General features: G+C 40.5%; 1 protein-coding gene across 1 annotated transcript in view; it reads right to left on the bottom strand.

The window, feature by feature from the left end:
• Window positions 1-2233: 2233 nt before the first annotated feature.
• The window catches only part of RBM27 (RNA binding motif protein 27), a 647841-nt gene continuing 623997 nt past the window's right edge, over window positions 2234-26077 (bottom strand). The window contains exon 22 of the mRNA XM_053719279.1: window positions 2234-6472. Coding sequence (XP_053575254.1) covers window positions 6389-6472 — 84 coding nt within the window. The 3' untranslated portion in view covers window positions 2234-6388. The remainder of the gene's footprint in view (window positions 6473-26077) is intronic.

The raw sequence follows: 26077 nt of genomic DNA on the forward strand, positions 1-26077 counted from the left end.
AGAGACCTTCCTATCTTCATAAACCCTGTCTAATTTAGGGATCTTAGGCTCCTCAGGGAGTGTAGCCTCTAGTGTAGACAGATCCTCCTTCACACAGATGCTCAATTTTAAATCCAAAGGAGGGTTCCTCCGCTGAAGGAAGTTTAGTAACTGAAGTCTCTGACTCAGATAGTTCACCCTCTGAAGCTACAGAGGTTAACTTTTCCCCAGATAGCTGGGATCAGACAAATATTTAGATGACTCTAGGTCAGGAGAACCTCTCTCTTGCGTTTGTTAGAGCGAGGTAAGGCACTCAAGGCCGCAGACACCGCCGATTTGTACCTGTGCGGTAAAGGACTTCCCCTGCTATGAAAAAGGGTGCCAAGCTATTATGAGCTGTGCAGCACTTCAAAAACCTGTTTGTTCTAAGCCAAAAAACACAGTCTATGAGCCTAAAAAAAAATCCCTCACATTTTGTAGATATAAATCCCAAGCTGTTCAAATAATCTCCCTGGAGATATTAACCCTTGATCCTATCAAGGTATAAAGGAGCCACACTGTGACCCTGTATAGCGTTTTGTGGAACAGGCACAGCCTCTCAAGTGTGGGAGTCTTGCAGTAGCGCTTCTGACATGGATTTGAGTGTGTAGCAGCAAACAGTGAAACTCGTCATGCTGTTAGCGACAGTCTGGATGGATTCGCAGAAAAACTTAACCTGCATCTCCAGACTCAACTTTCATAAATACTCTCACTGAGAGATTTACATGATTACTTAAAACTCCAGTCCTTTCTTGAAGGGAACATACCCATGACACTTCTCTGCCACCTCGTATAGTGATGAAAGGCAAAGAATGACTGGGGGATAGAGGAAGTGGGAAGGATATTTAGGCCTTTCGCTGGGGTGTCTTTGCCTTTTCCTGGTGGCCAGGTGTTGTATTTCCCAACAGTAAGGAATGAAGTTGTGAACTCTATTTGCCTTATGGAAGGAAAATGTTTGTATAGCACAGAATAAAACTTGCGAGAATGCTAAAACTGACTGCGCTAAATTTAAAGATGCAATAACCTTATTTATTTTTAAATTACAAGGTGTATATGTACAAATATATATGAGCCCAGACTATGTGAATCATTTCTACATGTTAATACTAACAGACAGTGGGCTATGAAAGTGTGAAGTTCTTACCTGTCAGCACCTTCAACCACTGTGCTTACCTCAGCTGCTGCAACAGTCGGTGAGCCCATCCTAAACATTGCAAGAATGATGCCAAGGATCTTTAACAAGTAACAGCATCTGCAATCCAAGGTATATACATTTCATGTGGGGAATGCTGTGGATCCCATAAGAAGCAGCTCACTGCACACCATTTTACCTAGGAGGCCCACTGAGAAAAGATCTTTCACTGCCTTGTGATAACTCCTTGTCTACCCCTCTGACTGATTAGGTACTGCAAGGAAGAGATGGGCCTCAGATCTTTTAGAGATCCCCTCTCGGCGACAAGTAGATCTGCACTTCAACTTTCACCTCACTCCTCTAAGGAGGCAAAAAGAAAAATGATTCATGGGAAGTGGGAGGGATTTAAAGCTCTGGGATATCTTTTGTTTTGTGTTAGTGGTCAAGAGGGAATTCCCACATGTGATGACTCAAAATAAAAGAAAATTAATAAAAAAAATATAAAAATAAAAGTTTACAATAGCCCTCTTTAAAAGTACACTGGGTAAAATGCAGTTAATGTACAAAGTAAAACTTGTATGTAATGTACAACGGAAATTTAAAATACAAAGTCAAAACTATGCCAATATATAAAAATGCAAAGCGTACTTTATTTTCTATTATAAAATGAGTCTTGCAGCCTTGGTGAGATGTTGAAGAGATGCATTCTTTGGGCATGTGTGAAATTTTCTCATTGGTCTCCTTATATATTCTCTAAGCGTATTAGATCGGGTTGATTTCCGGCGATGTCTGTCCGCTGCCTCAGAGCAGGCGGACAGGTTATGGAGCAGTGGTCTTTAGACCGCTGCTGATGGCTTGACAGAAACACGGGCCATCAAGCTCCGTTCGAAGCTTGATAAATAGACCCCATACCCCATAGAGTAAAGTTTGGAGATGAGGGCCTGTTAAAATTAACGTGGGGGCCCCATTTAACTGCAGCCTGTTTAAGAGAAATATAAAACACTAATATCAAGTTCAAAGACTTCCCATTCAACTGGATAAAGCAAAAAATACACTCACACAATAAACTGAGACCACACATGCTGATGGTTGTAAATTCTGGAGTGGTTCTGATTTTCTTTTCATATTCAATGCAGTTTTTTTGTTTGTTTTTTTTTTTTTTTTTTTTAATTAATGGATGTGTTCCATTTTGTAGTTTTCTATGTTGTTTTGAACCACTGAACCATGTTTTCTTTATTGGAAAAGTGAACATGCTCTTAGAAATTCAGCTTGTAAATCAATAAAACAAACATTACATAGAATGATCTTAAATGTATAAACAGTTAGAAATTCAACAATATTGCCTATAATACTATGACACAAATTCACCATATTGTAAAAACTATAATACAGGTATGCTGTACATGAAGAGGAGGTCCACACTCTATCCACATGATTCATGAACTCCCTCCGACCCATTGTGTGTCCAGCTTATTCATAGTATTCATGGCTTTTTGTGTGTATTAAAAAAAATAAATAAAAGCTTATTTTTTATTTTATTTTTTTGCAAGTAGAGCAAATGTAAGGCCTTTCCTTTATATACATCAGTCGCTTAGCAAATGCATTTTGTAAGTAACACTTCAATTATAAGCTGGATGCATAATGGATCGGTTTATTTTCACAGATTAAACTAATTATGGTAATTTACAAAAAAAATAATGGCTGAGTATGTTTATAGTATATGGCATGAGAAATGTGTATATTTTACTGTGCGAGTGTCAAGATAACCTTGTAAGAGAATACATAAGATCACATAATGCATGCAAATTATAGCAGCAGGAAAGCAGCACAATCTGCTGCACATTCATCTGTGATAAATGCTCATCATTGTCTGAACACTTTTCAGTCCAACAGCATTATCTTAAAAAGTATACTGACAATCCCACTACTTTGCTGGTTAGGTACCCCAATATGCTCTACAATGAGCTGTAGGTTAGCAAAGGGGGTTCAGAAGCAGTTTCTAAAATTAAGTCCATAATAACTATTTTAAATGAAGGGAGTCCAGAAGCAGTACAGCCCTTGGGTTTTGCTAAGTTGCTTAAACTAACCAAACAGATAGTATGTTTGGAGGTGTTCAGCACTCTTTTACAAGACTAGTACTTCTGGTGATCTACAATTAAATATTGGTCTCTCAATTTAATAGTAAGGGGTTCTCAAATGGTAACCCTGGTTAAACTAAACAATTAAAACCAAAATGTAGAATGACATGGTCATGCTGTGTATTAATATGTCTGAAAAAAGAAATAAACAAAACAGTGTTTCATAACATACATTTTAAATGTTGCAAGTTTGAAACATGGGCATTTCTTACAAATGCCAAGAAATAGGTGCATTTTTTAGAAAGCCGTAACATTTGCAGGCTTTAGGAAGGTCTAAACTCTCTTATACAGTAAAGGAAAGCAGTTTTAAAAAATCAAGAATTAATGAATTTCCAAACTTATAAAGTAACCAAATAGAAAATAAATAAAAACATGGTTCTATCAGTGCTTAAACTTGAGAAATTAGGTGTACAAGTTTTTTTTATCTCATACAGCTTCCTGAATATTTACTATTAAACGAACTACTGAAAAAACAGTCTCAAATGTCAAACAATGACATAACCATCTTGGTACAAAAATAAAACATTTCAGGGCATCTACTCAATTGTAGTTTAAGTACCCATTAAGGAGAAACATATGTACAAAATTATACAGCTTAAGAAATATCTGTACACAATATATAAATTGTTTGTCACCCCCCCTCCCATATTTTTGTATAAAGTGGTCAGTTTTCATATTACCACATAAACAGCGAAAAAGGCATTAACATACATGCATAAAAGTTAAGGATTTTTCGAAAGTGAAGGTTTTTGAGATTTAATTAAAAAAAAAGCTTATATTATACAAGGACAATCATAAGGCTACTTCACAATGCCATATTGCACATTTTGGTTATATACTGAAAAACAAACATTGTTTTCAGATTGTTACTAATAGCAAAAAAGTCTCAAGACAAACTGAAGTAATAAAAAATAGAATCATTTTTACACGGTTTTAGAAACAGATTTAGCCTTGCTGATTTCTGCTATTAGTAACACTTAATAAAATTGATTCCAGTTTATACTGTGTAAGATTCTAAAGGGACATCCGTAGATATGGAATATGGATGTCTGCTATCCATAGATATGGGATGGGATGCCAATGACATACATAGGATATTGATGCCAATGACAAAACATTTCAATGTTTGACCCTATTGCACTAAAATGAAGGTCAGGTTTAACTATATATAAAAAAAAAAGTTTGGCTGGACACAGTGGGAAATTGCCTGGCAAACACGGCCCATGCCAGACAAGGAAGATGTCTGGATGGCACAGTGTTCAAATAGTGAAACAACAATACAGTATAAAGTATTTAGCTTCCTGCAAATAAAAACAATCATATCATGTATTAGTATGGCCAAAAAATTGTGCCAACACTAAGCTGCTGAGATCTAGATGGGGTCAACAGTTATTTTTGTAGGGAAAAAGGTTATACAAATCTTTTCATTGAACCATTGTTTTTCAAGTTACCTTCACTCATGAAAAGGCCTTCAAACTTTACAGATCACATGGAAACTAAAGTAATAAAAAGCACAGCAATCCATATAAAATAGGGATCAGACTGACTTGAAATGTCTATGAGAAAGTCCAGCACCACCGTCACAAAATATATATTTCTGGGATCTTAAAAAGGATTCCTGTAGATTAACAATTTCTACAACTAACAAGAGGTTATGAATAAAACACATGCATAAATGACAGTGATCAGACACCTTTTCCACATGTAAAATCCTTGTCTTTTCTGCATTTTGGAATTTTACACAACACAAATTATGTAATTCTTCTGGAAGGTGTACTGGCCTATTCAACGTGTAATGCTTAATAGGTGAAGCTGATGTAGCTTTGTTTAATTTGCCAATTCCAAAAAAAACAAAAAAAGAAAAAAACTCTACTAAAATTTAAAGAACTGAATATGTAAAGGTAACTCTAAATAAATAGATTGGCTGAGCACATTGTTCTCTCAGCCTTCATAGAAAATATAAAAAAAATGCAATTTTACATACAGGGCTAAATGTAATATAGAACATAACCAGGTTCAGCTTTGGGACCAAAGCTTTGCTGTTCTTGTTTAATTTGTAGGGTAGAAAAACCAAGCTGCTTTAAGACCCCCTTTGGTTAACTGATAGTAAGCAATAGTACAAATTTAATGTCATCAATAAAGAGCTTTCCTGACACACAAAACACAGTGATAATGCTACTAAAGGAAATCTACTAACGTTTAAAATTCTTCTTGGTTGCACCAGCTATGGACACCAACATCGGTTTCAAGTTCAACCATTCTAACAACTGCTGTAGATCTTTTCATTAGCATGGTCGACCGCATACAACACTCACTTTCAGAATGTCAAGTACTGATGTGGCATTACTGTATGAAACCAAGTATGAACATTTTTGTTAAAGACAGCATAAACACCTTTTACTTTTGTGTAAAAAAAAAAAAACCTGTGATAGTCGCACGCTCCTTAGAAATGCCAAAAAGTAAATTCTGTTACCTAGGCACTTAAAATTCTGCAAATTGCTTAGGCCAGCTATCTGAGAAGTAGCATTTTGAAAAACTAGGTTACATAATTTGTTTCTTGGCTTCTCTAGGGAGTGTAGGCCAAGCACATTTTTTAACATAAAAGCAAGAGATGTTCACGTCCCTTTTACATACAAAAGCGTAACAGAGTATGAATATAATTAAACTGTAAAGTGAAACAGAAGAACTTTACTTATATAACAGTGAATTAAACCAAAAAATAATGCCTGAAGGGTGTTTATTTTTTATCACTCTTCAGGTCTACTTGTATGTGAAAAAATTCATCTGAACTTTGAAGGCCTCCAAAAATATTTCTTATACCCTATACTACATCTCATTACCATTTAATAATAAAAAATAATAATATATCTTCACCTTTGGCTTTCATAGAAAAAGTATCACATTCTTTATCATTTGTACAATCAAGGTATTTACTATTTTTGCAAAGGAAAAAAATAAAACAATCTTTTGGCTCATTTGGCTCAACTTTTGCTTTTTCCTCCTTTACTGGTTTTAGAACGGTAAAAAAAGTCTATGAACAATACTTAAAAAAACAACAAAAAAAACTCAATTCCTATGTACATATATTCTGTATTGGCTCTCATCTTCGCCATGAGCGAGACTCGTCTTCATCTTCATCCTCATCATCATCTTCATGAAGGAATGGATCAGATATATCAGTTTCCTGAATGAGAGATGTATATGTATAAATATTAGGAAGGTACCTGAATAGCCAATTTCTTAATTTTTTATAAAAGATTAAGAGCATTCGGCAAAAACATGAGAATTTTAGGTAACATACAAATATTCATATGCATTTGGAAGCTCTGAATGCGGAAAAAGGTGGCAGCTAACAGCATTCAGCTCTTTTCTGAGCTGGATTTCTTCATGTGAATGTGCAACACGCTACAATCTGGATTTGCACAGATCTTAGTGTGTTGCACTTTCACAAGAAGAAATCAGCCTACGAAACCTCTGAATGCCACAAGCCGCTGCCTTACGCATTTGGAGGCATATGAAATCTCCGAATGCACATGCCTACAAACACATCTGAAAAGCATCAGATTCCTTATTGGTCTGAGTCAAAATAATTTATCTAATTTCAAAAACATTCTATGTCTAACAAACATTAATGTTTTTCACCATTGACATTAGTAAAAAAACAAAATTTATGCTTACCTGTTAAATTTCTTACTTTCCGGACATGGAGAGTCCACAACGTCATTCCAATTACTAGTGGGATATTCAACTCCTGGCTAGCAGGAGAGGAGTTGAATATCCCACTAGTAATTGGAATTACTTAGTGGACATGTCATAGGAAAGAAAAACAAAATTTATGCTTACCTGATAAATGTATTTCTTTCCAGATATGGAGAGTCCACAACGTCATTCGAATTACTAGTGAGAATATCACTCCTGGCCAGCAGGAGGAGGCAAAGAGCACCACAGCAAAGCTGTTAAGTGTCACTCCCCTACCCATAATCCCTAGTCATTAGACCAAAGGAAAATGGAAAAAGAATAACACAAAGGTGTAGAGGTGCCTGAGGTTAAGTAAAAAATAACTGTCTTAATAAGGAGTGGGGTTGTGGACTCTCCATATCTGGAAATAAATACATTTACCAGGTAAGCATAAATTTTGTTTTCTTTACTAAGATATGGAGAGCCCACAACGTCATTCAATTACTAGTGGGAACCAATTCCCAAGCTAGAGGACACAGAATGAACAGGGAGGGAGAACAAGACTAAAGAGAAAGCACCACCGCTTGAAAAACCTCTCTCCCAAAAGAGGCCTCAGCCGAGGCAAAAGTATCAAATGTGGAAAAAGTATGCAGAGAGGACCAAGTTGCAGCCTTGCATAGCTGTTCCACAGAAGCTTTATCTTTGAAAGCTCAAGAAGAGGAGACAGCCTTAGTGGAATGAGCTGTAATTCTCTCAGGAGGCTGCCGTCTCATAAGCAAAACAAATTATACTTCTCAACCAGAGGGAAAGAGAAGTAGATGCAGACTTCTGACCCTTATGCTTTCCTGAGAAACAAACAAACAGGGCAGAAGACTGGCGAAAATCCTTAGTCGCCTGTAGGTAGAATTTTAGAGCACGCACAACATCCAAGTTGTGCAAGAGGTTCTTTATGAGAAGGGGGATTGGGACAGAGAGAAGGAACAACAAGTTCCTGATTAATATTTCTATCCGAAACCACTTTAGGAAGAAACCCCAATTTAGTATGAAGAACCGCATTATCCGCATGAAAGATAAGGTAAGGCGAATTAAACTGCAAAGCCGAGAGTTCCGAAACTCTGAGCAGAAGAGATAGCAATAAGAAACAAAACCTTCCAAGATAGCAACTTAATATCTATGGAATGCATTGGCTCAAACGGAGCCTGCTGCAAATCTTTAAAAACAAGATTAAGGCTCCAAGGAGGAGCAACAGGTTTAAACACAGGCCTGATTCTGACCGGGGCTGACAAAAAGATTGAACAACTGGCACACCCACCAGGCGCTTGTGTAACAAAAAGGAAATTTATGCTTACCTGATCAATTTATTTCTTTTACGATACAACGAGTCCACGGATTTCATCCTTACTTATGGGATATCGCCTCCTTGTCAGCAGGAGGAGGCAAAGAGCACTACAGCAGAGCTGTATATATATAGCTGCTCCCTTCCCTCCCACTCCAGTCATTCGACCGAAGTTAGGAAGAGAAAGGAAAAGCCAAGGTGCAGAGGTGACTGACGTTTAACAAAAAATAAAGACCTGTCTTAGAAAATGACAGGGTGGGCCGTGGACTCGTCGTATCGTAAAATAAATAAATTTATTAGGTAAGCATAAATTTCCTTTTCTTTTACAAGATACGAGTCCACGGATTTCATACTTATGGGATACAATACCAAAGCTATAGGACACGGATGAAAGGGAGGGACAAGACAGGAACCTAAACAGAAGGCACCACTGCTTGAAGAACCTTTCTCCCAAAAACAGCCTCAGACGAAGCAGAAGTATCAAATTTGTAAAAAGTGTGAAGAGACGACCAAGTTGCAGCCTTGCAAATCTGTTCAACAGAAGCATAATTTTTAAATGCCCATGAGGAAGCCACAGCCCTAGTGGAATGAACCGTAATTCGTTCTGGAGACTGCTGTCCAGCAGTCTCATATGCAACACGGATGATACTCTTGAGCCAAAAAGAAAGAGGTAGCCGTAGCTTTCTGACCCCTTTCTTGACGAAAATCCTTAGTCGCCTGCAAATAGAACTTCAAGGCACAGACTACGTCCAAATTATGTAACAGACGCTCCTTCTTAGAAGAAGGGTTAGGACACAAGGAAGGAACAACAATTTCCTGATTAATATTTTTGTTAGAAACAACCATAGGAAGAAAACCAGGTTTGGTACGTAACACTACCTTATCGGAATGGAAAATAAGATGAGGAGAATCACACTGTAATGCCGAAATAGCAACCAAAAATAAAACCTTCCAAGATAATAACTTAATATCTATGGAATGCATAGGTTCAAACGGAACCCCTTGAAGAACATTAAGAACTAAATTCAAACTCCAAGGAGGAGCAATTGGTCGAAACACAGGCTTAATTCTAGTCAGAGTCTGACAAAAAGATTGAACATCTGGAACATCTGCCAGATGCTTGTGTAGCAAGATAGACCAAGCAGAAATCTGTCCCTTTAAGGAACTTGCTGACAACCCTTTCTCCAATCCTTCCTGGAGAAAAGATAAAATCTTAGGAATCCTAACCTTACTCCATGAGTAGCCCTTGGATTTGCACCAATAAAGATATTTACGCCATATCTTATGGTAATTTTTTCTAGTAAAAGGCTTGCGTGCCTGAATCAAGGTATCAATGACGGAATCAGAGAACCCTTGCTTAGATAAAATCAAGCGTTCAATCTCCAAGCAGTCAGCTGCAGAGAAATTAGATTTGGATGATGGAAGGGTCCCTGAATGAGAAGGTCCTGCCTCAATGGAAGCTTCCATGGTGGCAGAGATGACATGTCCACCAGATCGGCATTCCAAGTCCTGCAAGGCCACGCAGGAGCGATGAGAAACACAGAGGCCCTATCCTGTTTGACTCGAGCAATCACCCGAGGAAGGAGAGCAAACATAAACTAGGTTGAACGACCAAGGCACTGCAGAGGCATCTATCAGTTCGGCCTGAGGATCCCTGGACCTGGATCCGTATCTCGGGAGCTTGGCATTCTGACGAGACGCCATAAGATCCAGCTCCGGCCTGCCCCACCTGAGAATCAGGCTGGCAAACACCTCCGGATGAAACGTCTGTCTGCTCAAGAAATCCGCCTCCCAGTTGTCCACTCCTGGGATGTAAATTGCTGACAGATAATTCAGTGAGCGGAAACTCACTCTTGTTATCTTGGATACCTCTGTCATTGCCAAGGAACTCCTTGTTCCTCCCTGATGATCGATGTAAGCCACAGTCATGATGTTGTCCGACTGGAATCTGATGAATTTGGCCGAAGCCAACTGAGGCCAAGCCTGAAGTGCACTGAATATTGCTCTCAACTCCAGAATATTGATTGGAAGTAGAGATTCCGACAGAGTCCACACACCCTGAGCCTTCAGGGAGTTCCAGACTGCACCCCATCCTAGCAGGCTGGCGTCCGTTGTCACTATCACCCATGAGGGTCTGCGGAAGCATGTCCATTGGGACAGATGATCCGACGACAACCACCAAAGAGGAGAATCCCTTGTTTCCTGATCGAGATATATTTGAAGAGACAAATTTGCATAATCTCCATTCCATTGTCTGAGCATGTTCAGCTGTAGAGGTCTGAGATGAAAACGAGCAAACGGAATGATGTCCATTGCTGCCACCATCAATACAATTGCTTCCATGCACTGAGCCACTGACGGCCGAGGATTGGACTGAATGGTTCGACATGTATTCAAAATCTTTAACTTTCTGACTTCCGTCAGAAAGATTTTCATGGATAGAGAGTCGATTAGAGTTCCCAGGAAAGGAACCCTTGTCTGTGGAATTAGAGAACTCTTTTCTAGATTCACCTTCCACCCATGAGTCCTTAGAAAGGACAGAACAATGTCGGTATGAGACTTTGTCAGCTAATAAGACAACGCCTGGATCAGAATATCGACCAGATAAGGCGCCACTGAAATGCCCCGCGGCCTGAGAACCGCTAGTAGAGACCCCAGAATCTTCACAAAGGCCAGACCGAAAGGAAGGGCCACAAACTGAAAATGTTTGTCCAGAAAGGCAAACCTCAGGAACTTGTGATGATCTCTGTGAATAGAAATATGAAGGTATGCATCCTTTAAATCCACGATAGTCATATATTGACCCTCCTGGATCAATGGAAGAATTGTCCGAATAGTCTCCATCTTGAAGGATGGGACTCTGAGAAACTTGTTTAGACTCTTGAGATCTAAAATGGGTCGGAATGTTCCCTCTTTTTTGGGAACTACAAAAAGATTTGAGTAAAACCCCTGCGCCTGTTCCTCTATTGGAAAGGGACAAATAACTCCCATGGAGGAGAGGTCTTTTACACAACATAAGAACGCCTCTCTTTTTAACTGGTCTACAGACAATCGTGAAAGAAGAAAACTTCCTCTGGGGAAGGAATTTTTTAACTCCAAATGATACCCTTGAGACACGATTTCCAGTGTCCAGGGATCCTGAACGTCTCTTATCCAAGCCTGTACTAGATCTGGTCCCGGATGGGGGCCGCCCCTTCATGCTGTCTTGGTAGCAGCAGCAGGCTTCTTGGGTTGTTTACCCTTGTTCCAAGCCTGGTTGGGTCTCCAGGTTTGCTTGGCTTGTGAATAGTTCCCTTCCTGTTTAGTGGAAGAGGGAACTCCCTTGAAATTTCGAAAGGAACGAAAATTAAAGTCGTCCCCTTTGCATAGATGTCTTATCTTGAGGGAGGAGGTGACCCTTACCTCCCGTAATGTCAGAAATGATTTATTTCAAGTCAGGCCCGAATAGACCCTATCTATCATCAATCATTTCCCTTGAAAGGAATAGCCAAAAGCTTGGATTTAGAGGACACATCCGCAGACCAAGATTTCAACCATAAGGGTCTTCATGCTAAGATGGGGGATCCCGAACTCTTAGCCGCCAATTTGGTGATCTGAAAGGAAGCATCCGAAATAAAAGAATTAGCCAGCTAAAGGGCCTTAATTCTATCCTGTATTTCCTCCAAAGAAGTTTCAGTCCTAAGAGACTCTTCCAGAGCGTCAAACCAAAAAGCAGCCGCAGTCGTGACTGTTACTATGCAGGCTGCTGGTTGCAATAAGAACCCTTGATGAACATAGAGTTTTTTGAGAAGACCCTCCAACTTCTTATCCATGGGGTCTTTGAAAGTACAACTGTCCTCGATAGGGATAGTCGTACACTTAGCCAAAGGAGAGATAGCTCCCTCCACCTTAGGGACCGTCTGCCAAGAATCCCGAACGGTGTCAGCTATAGGGTACATTTTCTTAAAAATAGGGGAAGGGGAGAACGGGATACCCGGTCTTTCCCATTCCCTTGAAATAATTTCAGAAATTCTCTTAGGAACCGGAAAAACATCGGAATAAGAAGGAACTTCTAAGTATCTATCCATCTTACTCAATTTCTCTGGTGGGACCACAATAGAGTCACAGTTGTCCAGAGTCACCAAAACCTCTCGTAGCAAAAGGCGAAGGTGTTCAAGCTTAAATCTGAAGGACATTACGTCCGAATCTGTCGGGGGCAACACACTTCCTGAGTCAGACAGTTCCCCCTCAGACAGAGCCTCCCTACCCCCCATTTCAGAGCCCTTGGAGGGTATATCGTAGATCGCCATGAAAGCATCAGAAGTCGCAGGGACCACATGGGCCTCTGCCCTACTGCCTTTGCCTTGCCGAGCTGGCAACTTAGACAAAACCTCTGAAAGCGTGGATGACATCACTGCAGCCATATCCTGCAGAGTGAATGAAGCGGACACAGTTGAAAAACATGGCGTCGCCTGAGCGGGCGTTAAACGTTGTGACGCCTGGGGAGAAAGTTGCGGCATACCCTGAGTCTCATCAGTCTGAGAAACATCCTTAGATATACTTGCATTAAAGAAAATTTGTTCTTTAAAAACTGTATGGCCCTCTCAGTACATGAGGGACAAAAACATAATTTGTGCTTACCTGATAAATTTATTTCTCTTGTGATGTATCGAGTCCACGGATTCATCCATACTTGTGGCATATTCTCCTTCCCTACAGGAAGTGGCAAAGAGAGCACCCACAGCAGAGCTGTCTATATAGCTCCTCCCTTAGCTGCACCCCCAGTCATTCGACCGAAGGCTAGGAAGAAAAAGGAAAAACTATAGGGTGCAGTGGTGACTGAAGTTTTTTTAAATAAAAATATATTGCCTGTCTTAAATAAACAGGGAGGGCCGTGGACTCGATACATCACAAGAGAAATAAATTTATCAGGTAAGCATAAATTATGTTTTCTCTTGTAAGATGTATCAAGTCCACGGATTCATCATACTTGTGGGATACCAATAGCAAAGCTTTAGGACACGGATAAAGGGAGGGACAAGACAGGGACCTTAAACGGAAGGCACCACTGTTTGTAGAACCTTTCTCCAAAAAATAACCTCCGAAGAAGCAAAAGTATCGAATTTGTAAAATTTGGAAAAAGTATGAAGCGAAGACCAAGTCGCTGCCTTACAAATCTGTTCAACAGAAGCCTCATTTTTAAAAGCCCATGTGGAAGACACTGCTCTAGTAGAATGAGCAGTGATTCTTTCAGAAGGCTGCTGGCAAGCAGTCTCATAAGCCAAACGGATGATGCTTTTCAGCCAAAAGGAAAGAGCGGTAGCCGTGGCCTTTTGACCTCTCCGTTTACCAGAATAAACAACAAACAATGAAGATGTTTGATGAAAATCTTTAGTTGCTTGTAAGTAGAACTTTAAAGCACGAACCACATCCAGATTGTGCAACAGACATTCCTTCTTTGATGAAGGATTAGGACACAGTGAAGGAACAACAATTTCCTGATTGATATTCCTATTAGAAACAACCTTAGGAAGGAATCCAGGTTTGGTACGCAAAACCACCTTATCTGCATGGAAAACAAGGTAAGGTGAGTCACACTGAGAAGCAGATAACTCAGAAACTCTTCGAGCCGAAGAGATAGCTACAAAAAACAAAACTTTCCAAGATAGAAGCTTAATATCTATGGAATGCATAGGTTCAAACGGAACCCCTTGAAGAACTTTAAGAACTAAGTTTAGGCTCCATGGCGGAGCTAAAGGTTTAAATACAGGCTTGATCCTGACTAAGGCCTGACTAAACGCTTGAACGTCTGGGACATCTGCCAGACGTTTGTGTAAAAGAATAGACAAAGCAGATATTTGTCCTTTTAAGGACCTAGCTGATAATCCCTTCTCCAATCCTTCTTGGAGAAAAGACAATATTCTAGGAATCCAAATCTTACTCCATGAGTAACCCTTGGATTCACACCAATAAAGATATTTGCGCCAAATCTTATGATAGATCTTCCTGGTGACAGGCTTTCTAGCTTGAATCAGGGTATCAATGACTGACTCAGAGAAACCACGCTTTGATAGAATCAGGCGTTCAATCTCCAAGCAGTCAGACGCAGAGAAATTAGATTTGGATGCGTGAATGGACCTTGGATTAGAAGGTCCTGTCTCATTGGCAGAGTCCACGGTAGAACAGATGACATGTCCACTAGGTCTGCATACCAAGTCCTGCGTGGCCACGCAGGTGCTATCAGAATCATCGAAGCTCTGTCCTGCTTGATTCTGGCAACCAGACGTGGGAGGAGAGAAAACGGTGGAAATACATAGGCCAGATTGAAGGACCAGGGCATTGCTAGAGCATCTATCAGTACCGCCTAGGGATCCCGGGACCTGGACCCGTAATGAGGAAGTTTGGCATTCTGACGGGACGCCATCAGATCCAATTCTGGTGTGCCCCATAGCGGAGTCAGCTGGGCAAATACCTCCGGATGGAGCTCCCACTCCCCCGGATGAAAAGTCTGACGACTTAGGAAATCCGCCTCCCAGTTCTCTACTCCTGGGATATGGATTGCTTAAAGATGGCAAGAGTGATCCTCCGCCCATCGGATTATTTTGGTTACCTCCATCATCACTAGAGAACTTCGTTTTCCTCCTTGATGATTGATATAAGCTACAGTCGTGATGTTGTCCGACTGAAATCTGATGAATTTGGCCGCAGCAAGCTGAGGCCACGCCTGAAGTGCATTGAATATCGCTCTCAGTTCTAGAATGTTTATCGAGAGGAGAGTTTCTTCCCAAGACCATAAGCCCTGTGCTTTCAGAGAGTTCCAGACTGCACCCCAGCCTAGCAGGCTGGCATCTGTCGTTACTATGAGCCACTCTGGCCTGCGGAAACACATTCCCTGAGACAGGTGGTCCTGAGACAACCACCAGAGAAGAGAATCTCTGGTCTCCTGGTCCAGATGCAGTTGAGGAGATAAATCTGCATAATCCCCATTCCACTGTTTGAGCATGCATAGTTGCAGTGGTCTGAGGTGTAGGCGGGCAAAAGGAACTATGTCCATTGCCAGTACCATGAGTCCGATTACCTCCATACACTGAGCCACTGATGGCTGGGGAATAGAATGAAGAGCTTGGCAAGTGGTTAAGAGTTTTGATTTTCTAACCTCCATCAGAAATATTTTCTTTTCTACCGAGTCTATCAGAGTCCCTAGGAAGGAAACTCTTGTGAGAGGGAAGAGAGAACTCTTTTTTATGTTCACCTTCCACCCATGAGATCTCAAAAAAGCAAACACGATATACGTGTGAGACTTGGCTAGTTGGAAAGTAGACACCTGAATTAAGATGTCGTCTAGATAAGGAGCCACTACTATGCCCCGTGGCCTTAGACCTCCAAAAGGGAACCTAGCACTTTTGTGAAAATTCTGGGAGGCGTGGCCAGCCCGAAGGGAAGGGCCGCGAACTGGTAATGCCTGTCCAGAAAGGCAAATCTGAGGAATTGAGGATGATCTCTGTGAATAGGGATGTGTAGATACGCATCCTTTAAGTCCACGGTAGTCATATATTGACCCTCCTGGATTAACGGTAGAATAGTCCGAAGAGTCTCCATCTTGAATGATGGTACTCTGAGGAATTTGTTTAGAATTTTGAGATCCGAGATTGGTCTGAAAGTTCCCTCTTTTTTGGGAACCACAAACAGGTTTGAGTAAAACCCTAGCCCTTGTTCCTCTTTTAGAACATGGCGGATCACTCCGATGGTATGTAGGTGTTCTACACAGCGTAAGAACGCCTCTCTCTTTGTCTGGTTTTGGTGGGGGGGGGGGGGAGTCTCTGAAGTCCAGAAGATATCCCTAGGACACAATTTCTAAAGCCCAGAAATCGTGAACATCTCTTGCCCAAGCCTGAGCAAAGAGAGAGAGTCTGCCCCCTACTAGATCCGGTCCCGGATTGGGGACTACCACTTCATGCTGTCTTAGAGGCAGCTGCAGGCTTCTTGGCCTGTTTACCCTTGTTCCAAGCCTGGTTAGGTCTCCAGACTGACTTGGATTGGGCAAAATTCCCCTCTTGCTTTGCAGCAGGGGAAGCTGAAGCGGGACCACCCTTGAAGTTCCGAAAGGAACGAAAATTATTTTGTTTGGTCCTCATTTTATTTGTTTAATCCTGAGGGAGGGCATGGCCTTTCCCTCCAGTGATATCTGAAATAATCTCTTTCAGTTCAGGCACGAATAGGGTCTTTCCTTTGAAAGGGATGTTCAAAAGTTTAGATTTTGATGACACATCAGCAGACCAGGACTTAAGCCATAACGCCCTGCGTGCTAAAATGGCAAAACCTGAATTCTTTGCCGCTAATTTAGCCAGTTGGAAAGCGGCATCTGTAATGAAAGAATTAGCCAACTTAAGGGCCTTAAATTCTATCCATAATATCCTCTAATGGAGTCTCCATCTGAAGAGCCTCCTCGAACCAGAAAGCAGCTGCAGTAGTTACAGGAACAATGCACGCAATAGGTTGGAGAAGAAAACCTTGATGAACAAAAATTTTCTTCAGGAGACCCTCTAATTTTTTATCCATAGGATCTTTGAAAGCACAACTGTCTTTGATAGGTATAGTTGTACGCTTAGCAAGAGTAGAAATAGCTCCCTCCACCTTAAGGACCGTCTGCCACGAGTCCCGCATGGTGTCAGATATGGGAAACATTTTCTTAAAAACAGGAGGGGGAGCGAACGGAATACCTGGTCTATCCCACTCCTTAGTAACAATATTCACAATCCTCTTAGGGACTGGAGAAACATCAGTGTAAACAGGAACCTCTATGTATTTGTCCATTTTACACAATTTCTCTGGGACCACTATAGGGTCACAATCATCTAGAGTCGCTAATACCTCCCTGAGCAATAAGCGTAGGTATTCAAGCTTGAATTTAAAGGCCGTCATATCAGAATCTGTCTGAGGGAGCGTCTTTCCTGAATCAGAAATTTCTCCCTCAGATAACAAATCCCTTACCCCTACTTCAGAACATTGTGAGGGTATATCGGATACGGCTACTAAAGCGTCAGACGGCTCAGCATTTGTTTTTAACCCAGAGCTGTCACGCTTTCCTTGTAAACCAGGCAGTTTAGATAAAACCTCTGTAAGGTTGTATTCATAACTGTGGCCATGTCTTGTAAAGTAAATGAATTCGACGCACTAGAGGTACTTGGCGTCACTTGTGCAGGCGTTACTGGTTGTGACACTTGGGGAGAGCTAGATGGCAAACAATCATTCCCTTCTGTCTGAGAATCATCTATTGCAATATTTTAAGTGCTAAAATAGGCTCTTTATAATTTATAGACATATTAGTGCAATTGGGACACATTCTAAGAGGGGGTTCGACAATGGCTTCTAAACACATTGAACAAGGATTTTCCTTGATGTCAGACATGTTAAACAGGCTAGTAATGCAATAAGCAAGCTTGGAGAACACTTTAATCAAAGCAAATAACACTTATAACAAAACGGTACTGTGCCTTTAAGAGAAAAAAAGCTGCACAAACTCAGCAAAACAGTGTAAAAAAGCAGTAAACTCAACGAAATTTTTACAGTAGTATCATAAAGCCTTAGTAACTTTGCACAGCTATGCAAATAAACAATTAACCCCTTAATGTAAAAACTGGATTGACAAAACGTCAAAAACCGTTAAAAAAACGTTCAGCACCTTGCCACAGCTCTGCTGTGGCGCCTACCTGCCCTTTAGGAACGATTTGTGGGGAAAAAAACCTTCTTTAAAGCCCTCAAACACAGTAGGAACCTCTGGAGAAGCAGCTGGATGTCTCTGAGGAAAAGAAACTGCGCAACTGAGGCGCGAAAATAGGCCCCTCCCACCTCACTCAATGTTATGGGGCCTAAAAGAAACACAACAGAGTGTTTCTCAAACTAGCCATGTGGATTAATAACCCTTAAACAAGCCACAATGACCCCTTAAAGTCCCTCAAAAAACATTATATTTGCAATAAAAACAAACTTTTTTTCCTATCAGTGTCACCAGTAACTAATGAGCCCTTTATGCAAGCTGGGATTCCTACTAAGTATCTGAATACAGCTTACCCTACCCTCATGGGGATATTGCCAGCCTTTTCTAGAATTATCACAGTCTGTCTAGAAAAAAATAGGCTGAACATACCTCAATGCAGTTTAGCCTGCAAACCGTTCCACCAACTGAAGTTTTCCTGTACTCTTCAGCCCTTGTGAGAACAGCAGTGGCTCTTAGTTACAAAGTGCTAAGATCATCATCCTCCTTGCAGAAATCTTTATCCCTTTTCTGCCAGAGAGTAAATAGTACACACCGGTACCATTTAAAATAACAAACTTTTGTTTGAGAAAATAAAAACTAACAATTTTTTCACCACACTCACTTTACCCTTCCTAGTACTTAGAGTAGGCAAAGAGAATGACTGGGGGGTGGAGCTAAGGGAGGAGCTATATAGACAGTTCTGCTGTGGGTGCTCTCTTTGCCACTTCCTGTAGGGAAGGAGAATATCCCACAAGTATGGATGAATCTGTGGACTTGATACATCTTACAAGAGAAAAGGAATAGGGGGTTCCACATTGGCATCTAAACACATAGAACATGTACTTTATTGAAGTTCAGCCATGTAAAAAAAAACATAATTTATGTAAGAACTTACCTGATAAATTCATTTCTTTCATATTAGCAAGAGTCCATGAGCTAGTGACGTATGGGATATACATTCCTACCAGGAGGGGCAAAGTTTCCCAAACCTCAAAATGCCTATAAATACACCCCTCACCACACCCACAATTCAGTTTAACGAATAGCCAAGAAGTGGGGTGATAAGAAAAAAGTGCGAAATCATATAAAATAAGGAATTGGAATAATTGTGCTTTATACAAAAAAATCATAACCACCCCAAAAAAAGGGCGGGCCTCATGGACTCTTGCTAATATGAAAGAAATGAATTTATCAGGTAAGTTCTTACATAAATTATGTTTTCTTTCATGTAATTAGCAAGAGTCCATGAGCTAGTGACATATGGGATAATGATTACCCAAGATGTGGATCTTTCCACACAAGAGTCACTAGAGAGGGAGGGATAAAATAAAGACAGCCAATTCCTGCTGAAAATAATCCACACCCAAAATAAAGTTTAACGAAAAACATAAGCAGAAGATTCAAACTGAAACCGCTGCCTGAAGTACTTTTCTACCAAAAACTGCCTCAGAAGAAGAAAATACATCAAAATGGTAGAATTTAGTAAAAGTATGCAAAGAGGACCAAGTTGCTGCTTTGCAAATCTGATCAACCGAAGCTTCATTCCTAAACGCCCAGGAAGTAGAAACTGACCTAGTAGAATGAGCTGCAATTCTCTGAGGCGGAGTTTTACCCGACTCAACATAGGCAAGATGAATTAAAGATTTCAACCAAGATGCCAAAGAAATGGCAGAAGCTTTCTGGCCTTTTCTAGAACCGGAAAAGATAACAAATAGACTAGAAGTCTTTCTGAAAGATTTAGTAGCTTCAACATAATATTTCAAAGCTCTAACAACATCCAAAGAATGCAGCGATTTCTCCTTAGAATTCTTAGGATTAGGACATAATGAAGGAACCACAATTTCTCTACTAATGTTGTTGGAATTCACAACTTTAGGTAAAAATTCAAAAGAAGTTCGCAACACCGCCTTATCCTGATGAAAAATCAGAAAAGGAGACTCACAAGAAAGAGCAGATAATTCAGAAACTCTTCTGGCAGAAGAGATGGCCAAAAGGAACAAAACTTTCCAAGAAAGTAATTTAATGTCCAATGAATGCATAGGTTCAAACGGAGGAGCTTGAAGAGCCCCCAGAACCAAATTCAAACTCCAAGGAGGAGAAATTGACTTAATGACAGGTTTTATACGAACCAAAGCTTGTACAAAACAATGAATATCAGGAAGAATAGCAATCTTTCTGTGAAAAAGAACAGAAAGAGCAGAGATTTGTCCTTTCAAGGAACTTGCGGACAAACCTTTATCTAAACCATCCTGAAGAAACTGTAAAATTCTTGGAATTCTAAAAGAATGCCAAGAAAAATGATGAGAAATACACCAAGAAATATAAGTCTTCCAGACTCTATAATATATCTCTCTAGATACAGATTTACGAGCCTGTAACATAGTATTAATCACAGCGTCAGAGAAACCTCTTTGACGAAGAATCAAGCGTTCAATCTCCATACCTTTAAATTTAAGGATTTCAGATCCTCATGGAAAAAAGGACCTTGTGACAGAAGGTCTGGTCTTAACGGAAGAGTCCACGGTTGGCAAGAGGCCATCCGGACAAGATCCGCATACCAAAACCTGTGAGGCCATGCCGGAGCTACCAGCAGAACAAACGAGCATTCCTTCAGAATCTTGGAGATTACTCTTGGAAGAAGAACTAGAGGCGGAAAGATATAGGCAGGATGATACTTCCAAGGAAGTGATAATGCATCCACTGCCTCCGCCTGAGGATCCCGGGATCTGGACAGATACCTGGGAAGTTTCTTGTTTAGATGGGACGCCATCAAATCTATTTCTGGAAGTTCCCACATTTGAACGATCTGAAGAAATACCTCTGGGTGAAGAGACCATTCGCCCGGATGCAACGTTTGGCGACTGAGATAATCCGCTTCCCAATTGTCTACACCTGGGATATGAACCGCAGAGATTAGACAGGAGCTGGATTCCGCCCAAACCAAAATTCGAGATACTTCTTTCATAGCCAGAGGACTGTGAGTTCCTCCTTGATGATTGATGTATGCCACAGTTGTGACATTGTCTGTCTGAAAACAAATGAACGATTCTCTCTTCAGAAGAGGCCAAAACTGAAGAGCTCTGAAAATTGCACGGAGTTCCAAAATATTGATCGGTAATCTCACCTCCTGAGATTCCCAAACTCCTTGTGCCGTCAGAGATCCCCACACAGCTCCCCAACCTGTGAGACTTGCATCTGTTGAAATTACAGTCCAGGTCGGAAGCACAAAAGAAGCCCCCTGAATTAAACGATGGTGATCTGTCCACCACGTTAGAGAGTGTCGAACAATCGGTTTTAAAGATATTAATTGAGATATCTTTGTGTAATCCTTGCACCATTGATTCAGCATACAAAGCTGAAGAGGTCGCATGTGAAAACGAGCAAAGGGGATCGCGTCCGATGCAGCAGTCATAAGACCTAGAATTTCCATGCATAAGGCTACCGAAGGGAATGATTGTGACTGAAGGTTTCGACAAGCTGCAATCAGTTTTAGACGCCTCTTGTCTGTTAAAGACAGAGTCATGGACACTGAATCTATTTGGAAACCCAGAAAGGTTACCCTTGTCTGAGGAATCAATGAACTTTTTGGTAAATTGATCCTCCAACCATGATCTTGAAGAAACAACACAAGTCGATTCGTATGAAATTCTGCTAAATGTAAAGACTGAGCAAGTACCAAGATATCGTCCAAATAAGGAAATACCACAATACCCTGTTCTCTGATTACAGACAGAAGGGCACCGAGAACTTTTGTAAAAATTCTTGGAGCTGTAGCAAGGCCAAACGGCAGAGCCACAAACTGGTAATGCTTGTCCAGAAAAGAGAATCTCAGGAACCGATAATGATCCGGATGAATCGGAATATGCAGATATGCATCCTGTAAATCTATTGTGGACATATAATTCCCTTGCTGAACAAAAGGCAAGATAGTCCTTACAGTTACCATCTTGAACATTGGTATCCTTACATAACGATTCAATATTTTTAGATCCAGAACTGGTCTGAAGGAATTCTCCTTCTTTGGTACAATGAAGAGATTTGAATAAAACCCCATCCCCTGTTCCTGAACTGGAACTGGCATAATTACTCCAGTCAACTCTAGATCTGAAACACAATTCAGAAATGCTTGAGCTTTTACTGGATTTACTGGGACACGGGAAAGAAAAAATCTCTTTGCAGGAGGTCTCATCTTGAAACCAATTCTGTACCCTTCTGAAACAATGTTCTGAATCCAAAGATTGTGAACAGAAGTGATCCAAATTTCTTTGAAAAAACGTAACCTGCCCCCTACCAGCTGAGCTGGAATGAGGGCCGCACCTTCATATGGACTTAGAAGCAGGCTTTGCCTTTCTGGCTGGCTTGGATTTATTCCAGATTGGAGATGGTTTCCAAACTGAAACTGCTCCTGAGGATGAAGGATCAGGTTTTTGTTCTTTGTTGAAACGAAAGGAACGAAAACGATTATTAGCTCTGTTTTTACCCTTAGATTTTTTATCCGGTGGTAAAAAAGTTCCTTTCCCACCAGTAACAGTTGAAATAATAGAATCCAACTGAGAACCAAATAATTTGTTACCCTGGAAAGAAATGGAAAGTAGAGTTGATTTAGAAGCCATATCAGCATTCCAAGTCTTAAGCCATAAAGCTCTTCTAGCTAAAATAGCTAGAGACATAAACCTGACATCAACCCTGATAATATCAAAGATGGCATCACAGATAGAATTATTAGCATGCTGAAGAAGAATAATAATATCATGAGAATCATGATGTGTTACTTGTTGCGCTAAGGTTTCCAACCAAAAAGTTGAAGCTGCAGCAACATCAGCCAAAGATATAGCAGGTCTAAGAAGATTACCTGAACACAGATAAGCTTTTCTTAGAAAGGATTCAATTTTCCTATCTAAAGGATCCTTAAACGAAGTACCATCTGACGTAGGAATAGTAGTACGTTTAGCAAGGGTAGAAATAGCCCCATCAACTTTAGGGATTTTGTCCCAAAATTCTAATCTGTCAGACGGCACAGGATATAATTGCTTAAAACGTTTAGAAGGAGTAAATGAATTACCCAATTTATCCCATTCTTTGGAAATTACTGCAGAAATAGCATTAGGAACAGGAAAAACTTCTGGAATAACCACAGGAGATTTAAATACCTTATCCAAACGTTTAGAATTAGTATCAAGAGGACCAGAATCCTCTATTTCTAAAGCAATTAGAACTTTTTTAAGTAAAGAACGAATAAATTCCATTTTAAATAAATATGAAGATTTATCAGCATCAACCTCTGAGACAGAATCCTCTGAACCAGAAGAGTCATCAGAATCAGAATGATGATGTTCATTTAAAAATTCATCTGTAGGGAGAGAAGTTTTAAAAGATTTTTTACGTTTACTAGAAGGAGAAATAACAGACATAGCCTTCTTTATGGATTCAGAAACAAAATCTCTTATGTCATCAGGAACATTCTGCACCTTAGATGTTGAAGGAACTGCAACAGGCAATGGTACTTTACTAAAGGAAATATTATCTGCATTAACAAGTTTGTCATGACAATCAATACAAACAACAGCTGGAGGAATAGCTACCAAAAGTTTACAGCAGATACACTTAGCTTTGGTAGATCCAGCACTAGACAGCGATTTTCCTGTAGTATCTTCTGACTCAGATGCAACGTGAGACATCTTGCAATATGTAAGAGAAAAAACAACAACATATAAAGCAAAATTGATCAAATTCCTTAAATTTCAGGAATGGGAAAAAATGCCAAAGAACAAGCTTCTAGCAACCAGAAGCAATGAAAAATGAGACTTAAATAATGTGGAGACAAAAGCGACGCCCATATTTTTTAGCGCCAAATAAGACGCCCACATTATTTGGCGCCTAAATGCTTTTTGGCGCCAAAAATGACGCCACATCTGGAACGCCGACATTTTTGGCGCAAAATAACGTCAAAAAATGACGCAACTTCCGGCGACACGTATGACGCCGGAAACGGAAAATAATTTTTGCGCCAAAAAAGTCTGCGCCAAGAATGACGCAATAAAATGAAGCATTTTCAGCCCCCGCGAGCCTAACAGCCCACAGGGAAAAAAGTCAAATTTTTGAAGGTAAGAAAAAATGATTAAATCAAATGCATTATCCCAAATATGAAACTGACTGTCTGAAAAATAAGGAAAGTTGAACATTCTGAGTCAAGGCAAATAAATGTTTGAATACATATATTTAGAACTTTATAAACAAAGTGCCCAACCATAGCTTAGAGTGTCACAGAAAATAAGATTTACTTACCCCAGGACACTCATCTACATGTTTGTAGAAAGCCAAACCAGTACTGAAACGAGAATCAGCAGAGGTAATGGTATATATAAGAGTATATCGTCGATCTGAAAAGGGAGGTAAGAGATGAATCTCTACGACCGATAACAGAGAACCTATGAAATAGACCCCTTAGAAGGAGATCACTGCATTCAAATAGGCAATACTCTCCTCACATCCCTCTGACATTCACTGCACGCTGAGAGGAAAACCGGGCTCCAACTTGCTGCGGAGCGCATATCAACGTAGAATCTAGCACAAACTTACTTCACCACCTCCATCGGAGGCAAAGTTTGTAAAACTGAATTGTGGGTGTGGTGAGGGGTGTATTTATAGGCATTTTGAGGTTTGGGAAACTTTGCCCCTCCTGGTAGGAATGTATATCCCATACGTCACTAGCTCATGGACTCTTGCTAATTACATGAAAGAAAAACAGCAATAGCAATATTAGTCGTTTTTTAATTCAATTAAAATTAAAAATAAAAAGCAAATACTTAGAGAAAATTTGCTGAAAACGAGTATACTGTGTCTTTAAATAATAAAATTTATTTTACTGCTCCGCAATAACCATGCAATAACAGGGAGCACTATAAGACTTTTTAGTATATTTTCCTGTATCTGTACAGTCTACCTATGCGTTTTAGTGACAAAACTTTAGCACTTGCACTTTGCTACAGCTCTGCTGCGGCGCCTACCTGTCCCCACGAGTTACTTAATGACACTCCGTGAGTGGCGCTCCTAAGACCGCTTGTGAAAGTTGCAGACACAAGCTGACTTAGGCCACACCAGAGCCTAGAGACTTGCTGCCGATCGAGGATCCGGATAACAACTGTGCGGCTAAGCGCGCAAAAAGCTAAGCCTCGCCCATCGTGGGCAGAAACTAAGTCCCCGGCAATAGTAAAGCCGTATGGGAATAAAAATGTCGGCTTTAACCAGCGTAATCATTTATAAAATGTACCGCCAATGTGCCCCTCAAACAAACAACACACTCCCCTGTCCTGCCATTATTTTAACCAAAGTTAACGTTAGAACACTTGGGTAATAGCGTCTTTCAATCTCCCAGCGTCAAGCCCACAAACTGAAAATATCCACTGGGTTAATCACATATTAGGGCACTGAAAGCACAGCTGACTTCACCTAATTAAGAGGGGAACCCATGCACATCATTCATGAACCCTGTGCAAACTGCTTACCCCTTCCTGGTATAAGGAATACATGCCAGTCAGTTCTGAGATACCTCAGTCTCCCCAGAAGCAAATGACTAATGCTGAGCGCAGCATGACGTGGTCCCACACAATGAAGATGCTCCTTTCATCACCTCCAGCAGATCTGTGGGAACAAACAGGGTCTTATATAATATTTGCTAAGACCATTATCATCAGGGCAGCAAACAGTATGGGAGTCACAGAACGAAGATCTCCCCAGTCCCGTGCTGAAAAGCCTGTAGCTCTACCCTGAGAAAAATAGTACTCACTGGTACCATTTAAAAATAATAAACTCTTGATTGAAGAATATAAACTAACACCTCACGTTACCTCTTCCTATCACTAACACAGGCAAAGAGAATGACTGGGGTGGGAGGGAAGGGAGGAGCTATATATACAGCTCTACTGTGGTGCTCTTTGCCTCCTCCTGCTGACCAGGAGGCAATATCCCATAAGTAAGGATGAAATCCGTAGACTCGTCGTATCTTGTAAAAGAAATAGATAATGCAGAAATCTGACCTT

This window comes from Bombina bombina, chromosome 6 (assembly GCF_027579735.1).
Source record: "Bombina bombina isolate aBomBom1 chromosome 6, aBomBom1.pri, whole genome shotgun sequence".
Classification (NCBI taxonomy): domain Eukaryota; kingdom Metazoa; phylum Chordata; class Amphibia; order Anura; family Bombinatoridae; genus Bombina; species Bombina bombina.